Consider the following 21,467-nt stretch of genomic DNA (forward strand, 5'->3'; position numbering starts at 1 on the left):
TACTGTAGCTTTGAGGTCTTTTTTGTTACAGCAACTCAATCTATACTCTCCCTGATTCATATTCCTTCACTGGAGCAGGGTTTAGCCCTCAAATTTCCCACCAAGAGATGATGCAGTGATTCTGTGCTGACTACACACACGTGCAAGCTGTCTGAGTGCTTTCACCTTTTATTTTCAAGTATAAAGGCTTCATTGCAGGAGGCGGCCAGGGTCACAGGCAATGGGCAAGGGGTCCGGAAGCCCAGGTGTAGGTGGATGTTCGGGCTAGCTGGCTCCCAGGTGCCATGGCCAGTCCTGTGGTGCCCTGTCTGCGCCTGGGATCTTCTTCTGGGTGCCAAGAGGCCGAGGTAGCTGAGAGAGGAGCTGGATGTGGGGTGGAGGGGCACGGGCTCACATGACCGCACAACACTGGCACGTCTTTTGCTTAGGGCCACTGGCCTCTTCACTCTCGGTGGGGGCAGATGCCTCATGCAGCCGGGCAAGTGCATAGGTGGGCACAGGGTGGGCACTGGGGTTGGCGCTGGGCCCCTCTCCCCGAAGCAGTGGCTGGCATTCAGCATGCTGTTCTGGGGCTGGGGTCTCAGCCAGAAGGGGTGTGGCATCCCCCAAGGGGACTTGGCCCTCAGCAGCGGTTTTCGACTTCACTCCCTCCTCCAGGGCTCCTACCGGCTTCTCCTGAGGCTGAGGTCCTTCCTCCTCTGGCCGTGTCTCCGTGTTAGCCTCGAGGGGAGTCCCTGCCTCACTCCCCTCCTCTGCCTGGGATTCACTTCCTTCCCTGGACTCCTGTCGCTCTAGACTCAGACCTTCCTTGACCCCTTGGGTCTTCTCTGCCTCCAGTGGTTCCTCCCCTCCCCTTCTCTCTGCCTGCAGTGGTTCCTCCCCTCCCCTTCTCTCTGCCTGCAGTGGTTCCTCCCCTCCCCTTCTCTCTGCCTCCAGTGGTTCCTCCCCTCCCCTTCTCTCTGCCTCCAGTGGTTCCTCCCCTCCCCTTCTCTCTGCCTCCAGTGGTTCCTCCCCTCCCCTTCTCTCTGCCTCCAGTGGTTCCTCCCCTCCCCTTCTCTCTGCCTGCAGTGGTTCCTCCCCTCCCCTTCTCTCTGCCTGCAGTGGTTCCTCCTCTCCCTTTCTCTCTGCCTGCAGTGGTTCTTCGCTTGCCTCTGGCCCTTCCTCACCTCTTTTCTTCTCTACTCTCCGTGGTGCTTCTGCCTCCTCCTCCTGTGCCCCTCGCTCTTCCTCACCTCCTTCCTTCTCTGTCCTCCAATCTCCCTCAACCTCTTTTTTCTCTACGCCCAGTGGTTCCTCCACTCCTTCCCTCTCTGTCCCCAGCTTTTCTGCACCTCCTCTGCTCTCCAGCTCCAACTTCCACTCCTCTCCTTTCCTCTCTACCACCGGCAACATCTCCGCTCCCTCCCTGTCTGTCTCTGGCTTTTCCTCACTTGCTATGCCCATGGATTCTTCCGCTTTCCTCTTCTCTGCCTCCCAGGACTCCTCGCCTCCTCCTGTCACAGCCCCCTGAGCGCCTGACGGACTCTCATCGCTTCCCTCCCTCCCTGCCACCACTGGCCCTTCCAAACCTTCCACCAGCAGCTCCTCCCACTCCTCGCTGAGGGTCACTCTCTCCACCCAAATGAAGGACCCCTCCTCTCCTCCAGAGCCCCTCAGCCCATCACCCTCAGGGCTGCCCCTGGGAACATCTTCCCCTTCTCTGGAAGCTGCCACCTCTAATCTCTCCTGAAGCCTAGGCAAGCTGGTCTGCAAGGCCTCGGGGACCCTGCCTACCTCCCCCATGGCCTCTGTGTTGCTGCCGCCCACCCCCTCCCAGACCACCTCCACAATGCCCCTGTCCTCCTTCACCCAGCCTGGGAGCTCCAGGCTGCCAGCTCTCTTCCTGTCTCCGATGGCTTCCAGCACCACTTCCTCCACCTTAGCCTCCAGCTCGGGGCCCGTGGCCCCTGTGGCACAGTCCTCCGTGGCCCTCAGCCCCTCCCACACCACACTCACCATGCCCCCTCCTTTGGCCTCGGCCACCTGCCCTTGGGATGGCGCTGCCCTCTGACCTGGCCCCTGCTCTGGAGCGGGGCTCAGACCGGGACAGGGGCCATTGGCTTCTGAGGAGTCCCCTGCTGCCCTGGGGACCTGCCTTGGGGCTGGCAGAAACCCCAAGACATCCTCCCTGGGCTCAGAGGGGGACTCTGGCGGCGTGCCCACTAGTCCGGCTGGCAGGGAGGTTCTCTTGTTCAGATCAGTCTGGCCTGGGGAGTCAGAGGCAGAGGGGAGAGGACAAAAGGGAAAACAGGGTGAAGAGGGAACAAGAGGACCCCCATCCACGCTCCCTTGGGGTCACCTGCTCACACCCAGGCTCTGGGGTGACCTAGTCCCCAGATCTAGAGGCTCCCACACTTACCTGCAGAACCTGCCTCGATGATGGGCTGGGAGAGAGGACGGTGACCCTGCAGGCATGGCGGAGACAAGGTCAGGCTGGCCCTCATCCCCACCCTCAGCCTCTCTGCCCTCCTCATCTATCTTATCACCCTATGTTCCAGGGCCTTGCACACAGTCGGTGTTTAAACAATACTGCATTCACATAGCCAGTCTCCTGTATTAGGGGCCCACTTTGCCAGTTACTGATGTTATATGGACAAGGGACACTTAATCCTTTTGCCATTGGCACTTACATTCCAATAAACATAAATACAAATTAATCTTTTTTGAGACGGAGTCTTGCTGTGTTGCCCAGGCTAGAGTGCAGTGGCGCCATCTTGGCTCTGCAACGTCTGCCTCCCAGGTTCAAGTGATTCTCCTGCCTCAGCCTCCTGAGTAGTTGGGACTACAGACATGCACCACCCTGTCCAGCTAATGTTTGTATTTTTAGTAGAGACCGGGTTTCACCATGTTGGCCAGACCGGTCTTGAACTCCTAACCTCGTGATCCACCTGCCTAAGTGCTGGGATTACAGGCGTAAGCCACCATGCTCGGCATAATTTGTTTTTGTTTTTGTTTTTTTGAGACTGAGTCTCCCTGTGTCATCCAGGCTGGAGTGCAGTGGTGTGATCTCAGCTCACTGCAACCTCTGTCTCCCGGTTCAAGCTATTCTCCTGCCTCAGCCTCCCGAGCACCTGGGATTACAGTCGCCTGCCACCACATCCGGCTAATTTTTTTGTGTTTTTAGTATAGACAGGGTTTCGCCATGTTGGCCAGGCTGTTCTCCAACTCCTGACCTTAAATGATCTATCCACCTTGGCCTCCCAAAGTGCTGGGATTTCAGGCATGAGCCACCATGTTCAGCCTGCCCACATGTTCTGAATTTCTCATGTGGCTATATTAGTAAGCATATATCGAAACTCTCCTGGCTGGGCACGGTGGCACACACCTGTCATCCCAGCACTTTGGGAGGCCAAGGCGAGTGGATCACTTGAGGTCAAGAGTTGGAGACCAGTCTGGCCAACATGGTGAAACCCCGTCTCTACTTAAAATACAAAAATTAGCTGGGCGTGGTGGCAGGCACCTGTGATCCCAGCTACTTGGGAGGCTGAGGCAGGAGAATCACCTGAACCCAGAGGAAAGAGGTTGCAGTGAGCCAAGATGATTCCAGCCTGGGGGACAGAGTGAGACCCTGTCTCAAAAAAAAGGAATAAAAGAAAAAATAAGCCTTTCCTTGTTGCTGTTACTAGTGCTAAGCTATGATCTCACCAGTCCTCCCAACAGCTCTTTTTGTACTGTTTATTTTTTATTTTTATTTTTTGAGATGGAGTCTCACTATGTTACCCTGGCTGTAGTGCAGTGGCATGATTTCAGCTCACTGCAACCTCTGCCTTCCTGGTTCAAGTGATTCTTCTGCCTCAGCCTCCTGAGTAGCTGGGATTACAGGCACACGGTGCCAGTCCGGCTAATTACTGTATTTTTAGTAGAGACAGGGTTTCGCCATATTGGCCAGGCTGGTTTTGAACTCCGGACCTTGTATCCACCTGCTTGCCCTCCCAAAGTGCTGGGATTACAGCCGTGAGCCACCACGCCCGGATGGTTTGTACTGCTGTTATTCCCATTTTAGAGATGGGGAAACTAAGGCCTGGGAAAGGAAGTGGACTTGCCCAAGACCTCCAAGCAAAGTAACAGCAGGAGGTGGGTCGAATGCAGACCTGGTGGCCAGGCTGCACTTGGAGAAAGATGCGCTTCCATTCCATGTCCCGCTTTGATGCCTGCTGGCCACTACCCCCCAACCCACTCCCCATCCCTCCCTCACCTGTCTTCGCCAGCTGGGCCTGCCCGAGGGCTTGTGTTGGGCACCGGTGGAAGCACTTTGCAACAGCTGCAGCTGGGACTGGAGTCTGAAGAAGAGAGAGGGCTGCCAGGAGCTGGGCCCCCAGGTTCCTTGAGCTCCCAGGCTCAAGCCACCACCTCCTTGAACGTGCCCAGGGTCTCGATCTCACCCAGCTAGGGCAGGGTTCGGGCATCGCTAGCAGGTCTCCACTCACGTGAATAAACTGTCTTCCAGGTTCCGGATTCGGGCCTGAGCCTGGCCCTCCGGTGACTGGGGGTCCTTCGAGGTGGGGTCCTCCGACGGCTCTGGCTCTGCAGCTGCCCCGTCCATTAGCCAACGTTCCCGAAGAGACTTCCTCTGGGCAGGGGAAGGGCGTCGGGGCTGGGCATACAGACTGCCCCGCTCCATGTAAAGTCCCCTCCCGATGGCTGCAGGCTGGGCAGGTATCTTACCACCACCTCACAACCACTTAGCTGCGACATACATCAAGCTGGCATACAGGGCCATAGTGCCCCCCAGCGCTGCAGGTGGGCAGACTCCCCTTGTTCCCATATCCCTTCCATAATGAAACAGGCATTCCCAAAGTGAAATCAATGTCCCTCCCTACTGGCCCCTCCCTACCCCAAAGCGGGACTTCGGGCTCGTCTCCATCTCCCTCAAATTGGGACAAAGCACCAACCCTGTCCCGGACTTTTCCCCAAACGCAACAAATGTCCCCAAGACCACCCCACTTCGTCCCTCCCAGGCTGGGAAAGACACCCCCCGCCCCGCCCAAGCTGGAACCAACGCCCCCAACTGCCCGCTGTCCCCCCAAAATTGAATACAGGATCCTATCGTCCCCTAAACTGACTTGCAAAGACACCCCCCACTTCATGCCCCAGGCTAGGCAGGCGCCCTCGCCCGCCTCCAACCTTGAGCCGCTCCACGCGGAGTTTCTCCTCCTCCAGCTCCCGGCGCGCGGCGCGGATCTCCTCCTGCAGCCGCCGCTTCTCCTGCGCAGAGGACCCGGAGCTGCCCGCCGGCCGGGCGCGGCCTCCACCACCTCCTCTTCCCTCCCTTTCCCCTCCCTCCTCCGCGGGGATCCCGAGGCAGCGAGCCCGGCTGGGGTGGCCCAGCGCGGGTCTGCGCCCAGGGCGGGGAGGGGGCTGCGGAGACGCTGACTCAGCGGCGGGCGGACCTGGGGGGGGGGGGGAGGGCGGGGCGGGGGCGGGGCCGGCCGCGCCCGGGATGCTGCGGAGGCCTCGCCTGCGCCCAATGGGGGTCCGCGGATGGGGGGTATAGGGGGTGGGGCCTTGGGACAGGGATCCGAAGGAGGGGCAGAGCTGGGGAGCTCCAAGATGTGAGGTTCACAAAAATGGGGATCAAAGGGAGGGTGCGGCCGGGCGCGGTGGCTCGAGCCGGTAATCACCGGACATCTGGAGGCCGAGGCGGACAGATCGCTTGAGGTCAGGAGTTCCAGACTACCCTGGCCAACCCCGGCTCTACTAAAAATACAAAAGTTAGCTGGGCGTGGTGGCGCGCGCCTGTAGTCCCAGCTACTGGGGAGGCTGAGGCAGGAGAATTGCGTGAACCCGGGAGGCCAAGGTTGCAGCGAGCGGAGATCGCACCACTGCACTCCAGCCTGGGCGACAGAGCGAGACTCCGAAGTGGGGGGAGGGTACTAGAGAGATGGGGATCCGCAATCGGGGTGCAGCCATGGGAGGCCAGAGTAACGGGAGTGTACAGATGGAATCTAGAGAGATGGGGTACAGAGGTAGGGGTGCAGAGAGATGGGGTACAGGAGTGGGGTGCAGAGATGGGGTACAGGAGTGGGGTGAAGATAGATGGGGTACAGGAGTGGGTATAGAGAGGTGGGGTACAGGAATGGGGTGAAGATAGACGGGGTACAGGAGTTGAGTGCAGAGAGATAGGGGACAGAAGTGGGTATAGAGAGGTGGGGTACAGAGAGATGGGGTGCTGGGAGATGGGGTTCCATAGTTGGGGATAAAAATGAAGTTGCTAGTGAGATGGGGTCCAAAATGGGGGTGCAGCCATGGGGGTCCAGAGAGATGGGGTGCAGAGATGGCAATCAAAAGGAGAATGCTATTGAGATGGGGGTGCGGATGGGGGTCTAGAGATACTGAGGTGTAGAGATGGGGATCAGGGAGATGGCATGCAGGTGTGGGAGTCAGAAATGTGGGGTTCAGAGGTGGCGGTATGGATAGATGGGGCATGGAAGTGGGTGCAGAAAGTTGGGGTTCAGGGAGATGTAGGAGAGAAGAATGGGGGACAGAGATAGGATCAGAGTAGTAGAGACCCAGAGATGGGGGAGTTCAGAGAGACAAGGAAGTCAGAGATGAAAGTCCTCACCCCAAGAAAGGACTTTCAGGATGGCGGCTCTGAGGTAGGCAGATTTGAGAGATAGCATCTGATAAACGACGGTCCGAGAGATGGGGCTCAGGCATGGGGTGTTTGGGAGGCTAGGATTCAGGAATGAGGCATCAGATAGTGCAGGTTCTGGAAATGCGGGGGCCACAGTCCCCCATTCTGACGGTGGTAGTGACCAGACAAGAACTGGGGGGTAGAGGGGGCTGAGAATGGATGTGCGGAGCTCTGGGCGAGGCTGGAGCTGAGAGTGCTCTCTGCAGGGATGACGGAGAGACAAGGAGGGAGCATGGGGCAGACTTTGGGGTGCCCAGGGCGCAGGGAGGGCCTCACTTACAGCGATGACTTCTAGCCGCTGCCGGTAGAGGGAGCTCTCCGCCATAGGCCTGTGGGGAGAAGGCAGGGGCTTCAAGGGGCTGCCAGAGGCAGTACCCCTCTTGAACACCCCTGTCTTGGCCAAGATCCCTGAGCAGTGTGGAAACCACTCAGAGCCCAGCGCTTTGCCTCTGTTTTCCCTTTGCACCTGAGAAGAGTTTGTGCAGGGGTTGAGAGTCTTGGGAGGGGAACTGAGCAGCGACCATGACCGGCGAGACTAAAGTCCTTTCTAAATGTGGTATTGCCTCTCTCAGCCTCAGTTTCCTCACCTGTAAAGTGGGCAAGGATAGCTTGACCACCCCACCCTCACCAACCCCAATCTCGGAGGACTCTTGCAAGGAACTATTCATGCACAGAAAGGTTTAGAATACAGTGGTACAAAAATAGTCCTATTGTTTATTAATAATCAGAATGTATATAATTCCATGATAAAGAATATGTATGATTAATCATAATAATCATCCCCAGTCCGATCTGCAGAAACTCTCAAATGCCACCAGGCCCCTTACAGGCTGTGTGTCTCTTTCTCTTCTCAGTCCCACACTCTGTCTGGACCTCAGCTCCTACTCAGAATTTCTCAAGTGCTGGGGGTTTGAGGGAGTCTCTGACCCTCCCATTGTTGCCATGGTAACTCCAGATCTGCCTCCTCCACCTGCCAACCCCCCCTCTCTGGGGACAAGGGTCACTGGGTCACTCTGTCCAGGACTGGACTCTGAGCTGGGAGGAGGGGGACTTGCTGTTCAAGGTTTAACTCGTGATTCCCCTGTCGTTCTCTTTCTCAAAGCATAGCTACTTCAGAGTGGCCTCTGGACCCACTTAGGCTCCCCCTGGAAGCTAGAAGGTGACTGTCATACTGCAAGATGATTGGGGACAGTCAGTGTCACACCAACCTTTTTTTTTCTCCCTTTCTTTTTTTCTTTTTTTACAGCAAAAATACAATCAGGACACACCAACCTTATTTATCAACACAGACATGCATTAAGCACCCCCAACTGTGTCACTACGTTGATGATGTGTCACAGGCCAGTATCTAGAAGGTGACGTCTCTCTGCCTGTCATCTCCAACATGGACGGGCGCTGACCAAGCCCTCAAACATTTATTAATTGAACAGTCACCCTCCTGGGTAAGCCTCATTGCCCAAACTCCGGCCGGGACCTCCAAGACCTTCCTAAGCCACACCATGATGGCATAAATGCACTTACTATATATAATGTTCTCAGTGCCCAGCGGAAGCCCCGTGGGGCACTCCCACAGCCACCTCTGCCTCCCCCTTCTATCATAACATAGTGGCGTCGACTCTTTGCTGAGTTGACATTCCAGCTAAGAACAAAATCAGCCACCATTAGTCAGCCCATAACACATGCCAGGTGCTGTGGGAAAGACTCTACTTAATGTAATTCACTGAGTAATTCCCAATGACCTTAGGAGGTAAGCCGTATGCATGCGTTCATTTTTTTTTTTTTGAGACAGAGTTTCACTCTTTTTGCCCAGGCCGGAGTGCAATTGTGCGATCTCGGCTTGCTGCAACCTCCACGTTCCAGGTTCAAGCGATTCTCCTACCTCAGCCTCCCAAGTAGCTGGGATTACAGGGATGCACCACTATGCCCTGCTAATTTTGTATTTTTAGTAGAGATTGGGTTTCTTCATGTTGGTCAGGCTGGTCTCAAACTCCTGACCTCAGGTAATCCACCTGCCTTGGCTTCCCAAAGTGCTGGGATTACAAGCATGAGCCACCACGCCCGGCCATGAATGTGTCCATTTTACGGATGGGAAAACTGAGGCTCTGAGAAGTGGCAGCAGCTAGATTTGTCCAAGGTCATGGAGCCAAGATCAGACCTTGAAGCTCTCAGATCCCAAATACTGAGAATACAGTTGGGAGGGGAGGTACAGGTTCAGGAACCCCTATCATGGTAGCTAAGAGATCAGCCTGGGGACCCTGAATGCTGTTTGGGGCAATGAATTGAATTGAAGTCATGCTTTTTATTGATTTATTTTTTGAGGGAGAGTCTCACTCTGTCACTTAGGCTGGAGTGCAATGGCTCAATCTTGGTTCACTGCAACTTCCACATTCTGGGTTCAAGTGATTCACCTGCCTCAGCCTCCCGAGTAGCTAGGACTACAGGTGCGTACCACCATGCCCGGATAATTTTTTTTATTTTTAGCACAGATGGGGTTTCACCATATTGGCCAGGCTGCTCTGAAACGCCTGATGTCAAGAGATCCACCTGCCTCTGCCTCCCAAAGTGCTGGGATTACAGGCGTGAGCCACCGCGCCTGGCCATGAAGTCATGCTTTGCAGGACAACCCAAAGGAAGCCGAGATCCCGTGCTCATAGCTTTGCCCCTCGGGGAGGGCTGAAGTCCCCAGCTCTCCTGTCCTACCCCCAAGATGTAATCTCCCTGCCTCTTCCTTGCTGGGGGGGATCGAGTTCCCATTGCTAAGCAACCAGGTTTGCAGTTGGTGAATAATGCAATGGAGGACCTAGAAGGGTGAGGAGCCGAAATGGGGTCCCCAGTATGGGGGGAGCCCCCTTTCCAGAACTCTTTCCAAACCTCTACCCTTCTAACCTGGAAACGCTCTCACCCCTCAGACGTGAAAAGACTTCACACAGCCCATTCCATCTTGCTGATCTCTAACTCTGGAAGAAAAACGTGGGCGGCCTGGGCTTCTGGCCACCCTCGACAGTTGGTGGCCATTTCATGAAGGAGGTCATCCTTGCCACGTTGCCATTGTCCTTCCCAGGCTGGGAGCGTTTCAATTCTGTTTGATTCAAGCTTTTTCTCCCACCCTGGACACTGAAGGGGTGATTCTAAAGGCAAAACGTGGAACCCAGTGGCCCCGACTTTCCCCACTCCCCAAACTACAGCAACAGCCCCGCCCCCTGGCTGCACTTTGGGTTCTCAGCCCTGGCAGCGGAAAATCCCCGAAGAGAAAGGGGCAGGGGGAGTCTATGTCCCTCGACCCCATGACTCTCTAGGGAACGGTGACATTGAGGAGCCTATGGAATTGGCTAGCCATCTCCTCCACTCCCCGGGTCCCCTCACGAGAGGCTACTGAAGCTCACGGCTCCCAGACAAGGCCAGCATCCCCCATGAGCCCCTCCCAAGGCCCTGCCCACCAACCCCCCTGATCCCCTGACACTTACATGGGTGTGGCTGGAGACCACACCTGACTCTGCAGGGCCATCTCTGCCCAGAAGTTCACTTTCTGGTCTCCAAATTCTGGACCCACCACCCGCTTTCCTGAAGGTGCCCCGGAGGCTATGACTTGGCTGCCTGGAGTGGGGGGGGGGGGCAGCAGGCGGGCACCGGGAGAGCTGGTCCAGCGGGTTTGGGGCAGGGAGGCGGGAGGCACACCAGAGAGGGGGGCTGGGGGCCGGAGGGCAGTTCTGGGGAGGTACTATCAGCTGTCCTGATAAATTATTCACCAGCCTCTGGCCTCTTTGTTGCACTCGGCTGCCTCCCGGAAAACACGCTTTCTCACAGTCGTGGTCCGGCATGGGGGCGAGATTGCTGAGTTGGTGACTCCCCCTGCCACCAGAGAATGGCATTTCTACTTGGCACCCCTATCATCTTGAGTCTGACTGCCAGCCAAGTCTCACCAACATGTGAGCACTATTGCACAGCACACAGGCTGGATACTCCTCTATTTTTTTAGAGGTGGGGGTCTCGCTCTGTTGCCCAGGCTGAAATGTAGTTGTGCAGTTATAGCTCACTGCAATTTCAGACTCTGGGGCTCAAGCCATCCTCCCATCTTGGCCTCTCAAAGTGCTGGAATTACAGGCATGAGCCACCGTAGCTGGTGGAGAACTTTTTTTTTTTTTTTGAGATGGAGTTTCGGTCTTATTGCCCAGGCTGGAGTGTAATGGCACCATCTCAGCTCACCGCAACCTCCACCTCCCAGGTTCAAGCTCTTATTGCCCAGGCTGGAATGCAGTGGCACGATCTTGGCTCACCACAACCTCTGCCTCCCGGGTTTAAGTGATTCTCCTGTCTCCGCCTCCCGAGTAGCTGGGATTACAGGCACGCGCTACCATGCCCAGCTAATTTTGTATTTTTAGTAGAGAAAGGGTTTTTCCATGTTGGTCAGGCTGTTCTCAAACTCCTGACCTCAGGTGATCTGCCTGCCTCTGCCTCCCAAAGTGCTGGGATTATAGGCATGTGCCACCTTGCTTGGCCCATTTTCTAAAATTACTTTTTCATCATGGTAAAACACACATAACAAAATTTACCATTAGTGACATTTAGTGCATTCACAATTCTCACCACTGTCTGGTTCCGAACATTTTCATCCACCCAAAGGGATGAGGTCACTACTCCTTCCCCTGCCTCCTGTCCCTGGCAACCACCAGTCTGTGTCTGTCTCTATGGATTTACCTATTCTGGATTTTTATCTTTTTTTTTTTTTTTTTTTTTTTTTAGATGGAGTCTCCCTCTGTCACTCAGGCTGGAGTGCAATGGTGCAATCTCGGCTCACTGCAACCTTCACCTCCCGGGATCAAGCAATTTTCCTGCCTCGGCCTCCCAAGTAGCTGGGATTACAGGCACCTGCCATCATGCCTGGCTAACTGTTGTATTTTTGTACAGATGGGGTTTCACTATGTTGGCTAGGCTGGTCTTGATCTCCCAACCTCAGGTGATCTGCCCGCGTCAGCCTCCCAAAGTGCTGGGATTACAGGCATGAGCCACTGCGCCTGCGAAGTCAGGAGATCGGGGCCATCCTGGCTAACACGTCCCAGCTACTCAGGAGGCTGAGGCAGGAGAATCACTTGAAGCTGGAAGGCAAAGGTTGCAGTGAGCCGAGATAGCGCCACTGCACTCCAGCCTGGGCAACAGAGCAAGACTCCGTCTCAAAAAATAATAGTGGCTCACACCTGTAATCCCAGCACTTTGGAAAGCCAAGGCAAGCAAATCACGAGATCAAGAGATTGAGACCATCCTGGCCAACATGGTGACACCCCATCTCTACTAAAGTACAAACATTAGCTGGGCGTGGTGGTGTGAGCCTGTAGTACCAGCTACTTGGGAGGCTGAGGTGAAAGAATCACTGGAACCGGGAGGCAGAGGTTGCAGTGAGCCGAGATTGCGCCACTGCACTCCAGCCTGGTGTCAGAGCGAGACTCCGTCTCAAAAAATAAAACAAATAAATAAAAGATAAATAAAAATAAAATTGGTGACAACTGTAACTGAAGGTGAGTTATTGAGAATACCTGGGATGGGGCTAAAGAAGGAGTGCTGTTGTAGGCTGGGTGATGAGAGACCCCTTCCCCGAAGAAGTGACATCTGAGGTGAGACCTGAATAGAGGAACCAGCCATGTGACTGTCATTTCAAGCAGAGACAACCGCAGTGCAAAGGCCCTGGGGTGGGAGTGCAGTTGGGGGAGGGGTGGAGGGAAGTGTGAAGCTGAAGTGAAGTGACACAAGGGGACAGTGTGAGAAGATGTGACCTGAGAGGTGGGCAGAGCCTTCCGGGGCAAGGTGGGGAATTTGGATTTTTATTCTAAATTTGGTGGGAGCCTTGGTTTTATTTGTTTTTGTTATTATTATTTTAGATACCGGTCTCACTATGTCACCCAGACTGTTCTTGAACTCCCAGGTTCAACAAGCCTCCGGCCTCTGCCTCTAGGGTAGCTAAGATTAGGAGCAAGCCACTGGGTGTGACTTGATGGAAACCTTTGAGAGGCCGAGGGCGGTGGCTCACACCTGTAATCCCAGCACTTTGGGAGGCCTAGATGGGTGGATCACGAGGTCAGGAGTTCAAGACCAGCCTGGCCAAGATGGTGAAACCCCATCTCTACTAAAAATACAAAAAATAGTAGGGAATTGGATGAATCTGGAAACCATCATTCTCAGCAAACTGACACAAGAACAGAAAGCCATACACCACATGTTCTCACTCCTAGGCGGGTGTTGAACAACAAGAACATGTGGACTCAGGGAGAGGAGCATCACACACTGGAGGCAGTTGTCTGGGGTAGGGGAGAGACAGCGGGGGGTGGGGAGGGTTAACATGGGGAGAAATGCCAGATATAGTATGCACCTAAAGTTAAATAAATAAATAAATAAATGTAAAAAAAGAAAGTTTATGTTCTAAAAAAATTACAAAAATTAGCCAGGCATGGTGGTGCACACCTGTAATCCCAGGTATTCGGGAGGCTGAGGCAGGAGAATCGCTTGAACCCTGGGGGGCAGAGGTTGCAGTGAGCCAAGATGGTTACACTGCCCTGCACTGCACTCCAGCCCAGGCAACAGAGTGAGACTCTGTCTCAAAAGGAGAGAGAGAGAGAGAGAGAGAGAGGAGGTGGCTGGAACAAGGATGGAGAGAAGTGGATGAATCCAAAATCTGTTTGGAGGCAGAGTCAAGAGTTTGCTGATGAACTGGAGGCTGACTCCTGGGGTATTTTTTGGCACGCAGAACTGAATGGCTGAAATTGACACACACAGTGAGGAGGAGTAGGGTTGGAAGCACCCAGAATGCAGTCTTGGAAGTGTTCAGTCTGACATGTCTGTTAGATGGGAGACCGCTGGATGTGAGTCCAAAGCCTAAGGGAGCATCAAGAGTTAAAGAGAAATTTCGGAAACATCAGCATAAAGATATACATATTTTTTTTAGAAGTGGAGTCTCGCTGTGTTGCCCAGATTGGTCTCAAACTCTTGGCCTCAAGTGATCCTCCTGCCATAGCCTTCCAAAGCACTGGGATTGCAGGCGTGAGCCACGGCACCCAGTCTAGATTTTTGTTTGTTTTTGAGACTGAGTCTACTCTGTTGCTCAGGCTGCGGTACAATGGCGCCATCTTGGCTCACTGCAACATCCACCTGGCAGGTTCAAGGGATTCTCCTGCCTCATCCTCCTGAGTAGCAGGCCCATGCCATCACATCAGACTAATTTTTTTATTTTTTATTTTTAGTAGAGACAGGGTTCCACTGTGTTGACCAAGCTGGTCTTGAACTCCTGACCTCAAATGATCCACCTGCTTCAGCCTCCTAAAGTGATGGGATTACAGGCGTGAGCCACCTCACCCAGCACAGCCTAGATGTGTAAAGTGTGAGATTGAAATTTGTCAGAGCCGGAATCCTGGTAGGAAAGATTGTGCACTTGAACACAGCAGTTGATGAGAACTTATTAAGACACAGTTTATAAAGGTGGAGGGAAACCATCAAGGCACAGTACAAACACCCTGGAGTTAGCAACACCTGACAGCTATTACCACCTCTCGGCCCTAGAGAGGGCTGTGTAGAGTTGCTCCCTGTAGAAGAGGGACGTCACCAGTGGGGCTTGGAGGGAGGGGACACGGGGTAAACTTTTTTTTTTTTTTTTGAGACAGAGTCTCGCTCTGTTGCCCAGGTTGGAGTGCAAGGGCGTGATCTCTGCTCACTACAACCTCTATCTCCCAGGTTCAAGCAGTTCTCCTGCCTTAGCCTCCCAAGTAGCTAGAATTACAGGTGCCCGACATCATGCCCAGCTAATCTTTAGCGTTTTTAGTAGAGACAGGTTTTCGCTATGTTGGCTAAGCTGGTCTTGAATTCCTGACCTCAGGTGATCCACCCACCTCAGCCTCCCAAAGTGCTGGGATTACAGGCTTGAGCCACCGGGCCCGGCCTTTTTTTTTTTTTTTTTTTTTTGAGACAGGGTCTCACTCTGTCACTCAGGCCAGAGTTCAGTAGCACAATCTTGGCTCACTGTAACCTCCGCCTCCCAGGTTCAAGCGATTCTCCCACCTCAGCTTCCTGAGTAGCTGGAATTACAGGCACCCGCCACCACGCCCGGCTAATGTTTTATAGTATTTTTAGTAGAGAAGTGGGTTTCGCCATGCTGGGCAAGCTGGTCTGGAACTCCTGACCTCAGGGTGATCCGACCGCCTCGGACTCCCACAGTACTGGCATCACGGGCATGAGCCACCGCGCCCTGCTGGTAACTATATCTTTTCTTCTGGTCACCCCAGAATGGTGGGGTTGGGGGCAGGAGAAGGGAAGAGTCTGCTTCCATAAGAGGGAAAGTGGAAAATGTCCCTGGGGGAGGGCGGCCCGTGCAAGGGCATCGATCCTGTCCTCGAACCGCATGATCCGGCCCCAGCTGATCTCTTCCCTTACCCTGGACGCCTCCTGCCCCCTGTCTGGGTCTCCCCAGGCGCCTGGGCCCAAGGTGACCGCCTTTCAACCGCAACCGCTAAGCTTGGCCCGGGGCGCGCTGTGTCCGTCTCTCCCTCCTCCCTGAATCCGGGAGTGCACTTGGCAGCAGACACTTCGCGGACTTTTCCGGGAGAAGGGAAGCCGCCTCTCAGCTTGGCGAGGGGCAGTAGCGCGCGGCTGGGAACCTCTCTGAGCCCAAGCACTGTGAGGGAGACCCTGGCGCGCCGTAAGGCGGCTCCTGGCGCCCTCTCGGGCCGGAGCTGTGCGCTGCAAGGCTGGATCGGAGGGAGGGCCCGGGCCTTAGGGCGTCGCTGCGCGCTGGCTGGCACAGACTGGGCGGGGCTGCCCGGGTTCCGGAAAGACGGCCTCGGGGGTACACCTCATAAAGGGGCTGGTGGTTCAGAACCCCAGTCCGACGCGCTGCTGGGGCTTAGTCTCCTGGACGTTGACGAGGACATGGCTCTGAAAAAGTGCCAGGGTGCGCTCAGGAGGAGAACACAGCACCCAGAGTGGCCCCCCAGTAGCGGGGCCGGGTCTAGGGAAGCCCTCTTCCAAGAAGTCCTGTGCCCTGAAGCTGACTGGGAGCGCTAGTTGATGAAACTGGGTGCCCCACCAAGGCGCCCTAGTCTCGAGGGCGGCGCCGGAGTCCTCCTGGCAGGTGCCGGGGGCGGTGCCCGGCCCTGCCCCTGGGGGCCGTTCCTGGAGGCCAGAGGCGGGTCAGAGAAGCGGCGGGTGCGGGCGACACCTTGGAACCAACGGGCGGCGACTGCGACCACAGGTGCCTCACAGGGCCCTGTGTCCTAACTCTGGGCATCAAAATCCCGGCTGGGAACTGACGCTTCCGAGCTGCTTCCAACCCTGGACACCGAGGTCCCCCCCTGGAGAACGAAACCCTAGGGTCGTCTGAAGAGGGGGGCCACGAGCCCCCAGGGCCAGACAGCGAAGCCCCAGAGCCTGTTGCGGAGCTGAACACTGAAGTCCCAGGCCGGGTGGCGAGGTCCCCAAGCCCTCCGCAAACGACGTGGAGACCCTCGAGCAAGAAAGCGAAGTCCTCGAGCAGGACTCAGGGAGCCCTGGGTTGTCCACAGCGGCGGGCTTTGAGTCCTGAGCCAGGCAGAGACGACCCGGGGCCGTCCGCAGCGCAAAGCGCGGGGATCCAGGGCAGCGTCCCGCTCCGGGCCTGAGACTTCCTCCTCCAGGTCAGGCTCGGAAGCCCCCCACCTGCGTTTTCCGCCGTGCCCCGGGGCTCCCCAACGTCCCCCGGAGGAGCCGTTCATGGAGACTCCCATAGAGCGCGAAATCCGCCGCAGCTGCGAACGCGAGGAGAGCCTGCGCCGGAGCCGGGGCCTGAGCTCGGGCCGCGCGGGCCGCGAACTCGTCGAGCTGCGCGTGAGGCCAGTGCTCAACCTGCCGGGTCCTGGCCCCACGCTCCCGCGCGCCCTGGAGCGCGCGCGGGCGGGCGCGCAGATGCAGCGGGACATCGAGCGGGAGGCCCACCGGCAGGCGGCGCTGGCGCGCCCCGCGGCCGCGGAGTCGCGCGCCCAGTCGCCGCCTCAGCCGCTGGGCGAACTCAAGCGCTTCTTCGAGGCCGCCGCGGGGAGTGGCTCCTCGGCGGGGGCGGGGGGCGGCGCGGGCCCGCAGGGGCTGCCAGAGCCCGGGGGCCCGGCGCGCTCGGCCGTACAGGGCCCGTGCCCGGTGCTGGCCCGCGCCCCGCCGCCTTTCGCTCCGTCACTGCTGGAGCAGGAGGTGCGCGCGGTGCGCGAGCGCGAACAGGAGCTGCAGCGCCAGCGGCGCAGTGTCTACGGCACCGCGGAGTTCAAGGAGCCTACGCCGAGTCTCACCGGTAAGCCGCGAGCGCGGCAACGCCAAGGACCCCCAGGGTTCCAGCCGCCCCCACCGACTGCCCAGCTTAGGCGGCCCCTCCTCTGGCCTTCCGATTCTCGGGGTCTCTCCCTCCAAGCTCCCAGGCTCCTCCGACCCCTTCTCAACTTTGTCTCTTGCCCACCCCTTCTGGGGCTGTGTTACTCGCTGTGATCCACCCCTCCACCCGGAGGGATGGACTCTCTGAGCCACACCACCCAGGCTGCGCGGGGATGGGTGGGGGCATTCCAGATGTCTTCCTCTTTGTCGGGTTCCAGGGAACCCCTGACTGGGTTCTGGCGCTCCTGGGTCCTCCCTCTGCATTTTCAGGCTCCTGCCTCCATTCTGGGTTTACCTCCCTCCTCCCTCGGATTCCTGGGTCACTGGAGCTGAGTGGAGGCTTTTATGGGGAGGCGGAGGGTGAACGCCTGTGTGTGTTTAAGGGGTGCGGCCGGCCTTTTTCATCCTGGCTGCCTCCAGCTGGTGAGATGAGCGCCCCTTCCCCCCTAGCGAGCAGGGGCGACGGAAAGTTGGCGGTGATCTGGCCCCCCCGCAGAAAGGTCTCGGAGAACGGCCTGGAGCAGGTGGGAGCCCCTTTACCTGTGTTCCTTTAGCGCTTGTCGGTCCGCTTACCCCTCCGCTGCCAGGACGCTGGGTGGGGAAAGGCGCATCCCCCCTGGAGGGCAATTCTGGTCCGAACTTGATTTGGGACGCATCCGGGGTGAAGAGGAGACAGTGGTCTTGGGGCCCAAACCGCCCCACCCTGAGCCTGAGTGCGGTGCGCAGGTCCCTGAGGCCGGCCTTCCTTCTGGCCCTCTGCCCCCAGGAGGAGCGCAAACCTTGAGGTTTGAGCAGGCTGGGTCCCCTGGCCGGAGGTAACGTACGCGTCAGAGGACCAGGGTGGGGAGCGTCTCGCAGAAGGCCTGGAGAAGGGTCAGCCCTCTGCATTGGGAAAGATGAAATCGACCAGCCCATCGTTGAACTTGACTTTGTGAAATTGACCATCCCCGTCTATAAAACTTAGAGTCCCCCATTGGGAAACTGACCACCACCCACAACTCTGCCAGTGAAACTGTCCAGCCCTTCTCCGCCTAATTGTAAACTGAACTACCCACTCCCTTGACTATAAGAGGGCCGGGGTTACGGCCGCGGCTGCCCCACTCCCTGCACCGCCAATAAAGCCTCTTCTTTCAGGGCACGGCAGCCTGTTCTGTTCTGGGTCCTCTTCGTCTGGAGTGGGGCGGGAGCACGGCGGGCCGAGACAGGCCTGAGAAAGCCCCAAGAGGTGCGGGTCGGAATGCGGGAAAGCGCCCTTATCGCCCTGTTCTGGGGCTGCCCACCTCCCATGCACTGCCAGACCCGGCCTGGCCCAGGTCCTACCGCCCCCTGGCGGCCGGGGTGCAAAATGTGGCGCTCGGACCGAGTTCACGCCCTGTTTCCAGGATTCCTCTTCAACATTTATTGGTGCACTGGCTAGACAGAGATGTAAGAGACTCTTCCTACCTTGGGAACGTAAACAACAGCTACTGAGGCCAGGCGCGGTGGCTCTGGCCTGTAATCCCAGCACTTTGGGAGGCCGAGACGGGTGGATCACCTGAGGTCAGCAGTTCGAGACCAGCCTGGCCAACATGGTGAAACCCCGTCTCTACTTAAAAAAAAAAAAAAAAAAAAAAAAAATTAGCCGGGCGTGGTGTCGGGTGCCTGTAATCCCAGCTACTCGGGAGGCTGAGGCAGGAGAATCGCTTGAACCCGGGAGGCGGAGGTTGCAGTGAGCCGAGATTGTGCCATTGCACTCCAGCTGGGCGACAAGAGCCAAAATGACTCAAAAAACAAAACAAAACAAAAAATACACACATACACAAAGAGGTGGTAAGAGTTCAGGCTTCTCAACATCATTAGTTCCTAATGATCACCATTCTTGACCTCATGGGTCCTCACTACGAATGAGCACACCTCATTCATAGTGTTGGATCAAGAGTTTCTGCTCTCCAGAAGCACCCATGTCTGCGTGTAGGCAAGCATCAAAAATAAATAAATAAATAAATAAATAACATCCATGGCCTGGCGCGTGAGCCTGTAATTCCAACACTTTGGGAGGCCGAGGTGGGTGGATCACTTGAGATCAGGAGTTCCAGACCAGCCTGGCCAACATGGTGAAACCCAGTCTCTACGGAAAATACAAAAAAAATATAGCTGGGTGTGGTGGCATATGTCTGTAATCCTGCTACTCAGGAGGCTGAGGCAGGGGCATCACTTGAACCTGGGAGGCAGAGGTTGCAGTGAGCCAAGAACACACCACTGCACTTCAGCCTGGGTGACAGAGTGAGATACTCTATTTAAAAAAAAAAAAAAAAAAAGCAACTGAAACCTAGTTTTTGAAAAGAGAAATCTGAATTTTTATGACTGTGACTATTTAAAAAAAAATTTTTTTGAGTCTTGCTCTGTCACCCAGGCTGGAGTGCAGAGGTGCAATCTCCACTCACTGCAACCTCCACTTCCTGGGCTCAAGCAATTCTCCTGCCCCTGAGTAGCTGGGATTACAGGTGCACACCATCGCACCCAGCTAATTTTTTGTATTTTTTATAGTCCCTACACTTCGGGAGGCCCAGGCAGGTGAATCACCCAAGGTTGGGAGTTCAAGACCAGCCTGACCAACATAGAGAAACCCTCTCTCTGCTAAAAATACAAAATTAGCTGGGCATGGTGGCACATGCCTGTAATCCCACTTACTCTGAGGCAGGAGAATCACTTGAACCCAGGAGGCAGTGAGCCAAGACTGTGCCATTGCACCGCAGCCTGGGCAATAAGAGCAAACTCGGTCTCAAAAGAAATGCTTTCAATTTTGGAGACAGGGCCTTGCTGTCATGCAGTCTGCAGTGCAGTGGCATGATCACAGTTCACTGTAATCTTGATCTCCCGGGCTCAAGTGACCCACCTGCCTCAGCCTCCTGAGTAGCTGGGACTACAGGAATGAACCACCACACTCAACCCAGGAATGGTTTAGAATTGCTGCTTAAACACTTAGCTCTGCACTCCAGCCTAGGCGACAGAGCACGACTCTGTCTTAAACAAAAACACCAGCCTGGCCAACATGGTGAAACGCCGTCTCTACTAAAAATACAAAACAATTAGCTGGGCATGGTGGCGGGAGCCACCAACTACTTGGGAAGCTGAGGCAGGAGAATCTTTAGAACCCGGGAGATGGAGGTTGCAGTGAGCCGAGACTGAGCCATTGTACTGCAGCCTGGGCGACAGGGTGAGACTCTGTCTCAAAAAAAACAAATTCTTGGTTCTGTCCAACTCTGTCTCTTGTATAGGTACATCAAATATCTAGTGAAATCCGTAGGCATAAAATACAGAGAGGTCACGCTGATACAGGGCTGCACCCAAGAGCAGGTCAGCCAAGAAGGGCTCATCACCTGACCCCGTCCATCATTGGTACAGTTACCCACTCCTCAGCATACTTCACCGTGACTGTGGGAGATATGTAAAGAAGGGCGGGAGAGCCGGGCATGGTGGCTCAAGCCTGTAATCCCAGCACTTTGGGAGGCCAAGGCGAGTGGATCACGAGGTCAAGAGATCGAGACCATCCTGATCAACATGGTGAAACCCCGTCTCTACTGAAAATACAAAAAATTAGCTGGGCACGGTGGTGCGTGCCTGTAATCCCAGTTACTCAGGAGGCTGAGGCAGGAGAATTGCCTGAACCCAGGAGGCAGAGGTTACGGTGAGCCAAGATCGCGCCATTGCACTCCAGCCTGGGTAACAACAGTGAAACTCAGTCTCAAAAAAAAAAAAAGTCGGGAGAGAGCCTGGGAAGTGGGAAATGGAAACACCTGGCGGCTGGGCTTCATTTCCAGCAGGGGAGCCAAGAACTAAGCCTATCAAGGGTGGACAGGGACAGGGCACGGTGGCTCAAGCCTGTAATCCCAGCACTTTGGGAGGCCAAGGCAGATGGATCATCTGAGGTCAGGTGTTCCAGACCAGGCTGGCCAACATGGCGAAATGCCGTCTCTACTAAAAAATAGTAAAATTAGGCTGGGCACGGTGGCTCACGCCTGTAATCCCAGCACTTTGGGAGTCCACGGCGGGTGGATCACAAGGTCAAGAGATCGAGACCATCCTGGCCAACATGGTGAAAACCCGTCTCTAAAAAAAAAAAAGAAAAGAAAAATTAGTCAGGCTTGGTGGTGTGCTCCTGTAGTCCCAGCGACTCAAGAGGCTGAGGCAGGAGAATCACCCATCTCAAAAGAGTGGACAGGACTACTTTAGTATAGATGGGGGCTGGATTGGGTGGCTCACACCTGTAATCCCAGCACCTTGGGATGCCGAGGTGGGCTGATCACCTGAGGCTGAGAGTTGCAGACAAACCTGACCAACATGGAGAAACCCTGTGTGTACTAAAAAAAAAAATACAAAATTAGCTGGGCGTGGTGGTGCTTGCCTGTAATCCCACCTACTGGAGAGGCTGAGCCAGGAGAATCGC

The 21,467-nt window shown here is 55.8% G+C and overlaps 2 protein-coding genes across 4 annotated transcripts; one reads left to right on the plus strand and one right to left on the minus strand.

Moving 5' to 3' along the window:
• Positions 1-150: 150 nt before the first annotated feature.
• Positions 151-10,274, minus strand: PALM3 (paralemmin 3). The gene is made up of 7 exons (XM_054249640.2): positions 10,138-10,274; positions 6,954-7,002; positions 5,164-5,244; positions 4,467-4,609; positions 4,235-4,319; positions 2,399-2,444; positions 151-2,246 (listed from the first exon to the last, which is right to left on the minus strand). The coding sequence occupies exons 1-7, from the start codon at positions 10,176-10,178 to the stop codon at positions 391-393; spliced, it is 2,301 nt and encodes a 766-aa protein (XP_054105615.1). The 5' UTR covers positions 10,179-10,274; the 3' UTR covers positions 151-390.
• Positions 10,275-15,469: 5,195 nt separating this feature from the next.
• Positions 15,470-18,179, plus strand: MISP3 (MISP family member 3). 3 transcript variants are annotated; one of them, XR_013531085.1, is made up of 3 exons: positions 15,470-16,964; positions 17,425-17,565; positions 17,808-18,179. XR_013531085.1 is itself a non-coding variant. In XM_035285192.3 (3 exons), exons 1-3 carry the CDS (start codon positions 16,397-16,399, stop codon positions 17,823-17,825), a joined length of 690 nt encoding a protein of 229 aa, XP_035141083.1. In that variant the 5' UTR covers positions 15,470-16,396; the 3' UTR covers positions 17,826-18,179. The 3 variants fall into 3 exon arrangements, 2 of the variants coding, with proteins under 2 accessions (XP_035141083.1, XP_008985657.2); XM_035285192.3 differs by having other exon boundaries at positions 17,462-17,565; XM_008987409.5 differs by having other exon boundaries at positions 17,492-17,565.
• Positions 18,180-21,467: the final 3,288 nt, after the last annotated feature.

This window comes from Callithrix jacchus, chromosome 22 (assembly GCF_049354715.1).
Source record: "Callithrix jacchus isolate 240 chromosome 22, calJac240_pri, whole genome shotgun sequence".
NCBI classification, from domain to species: domain Eukaryota; kingdom Metazoa; phylum Chordata; class Mammalia; order Primates; family Cebidae; genus Callithrix; species Callithrix jacchus.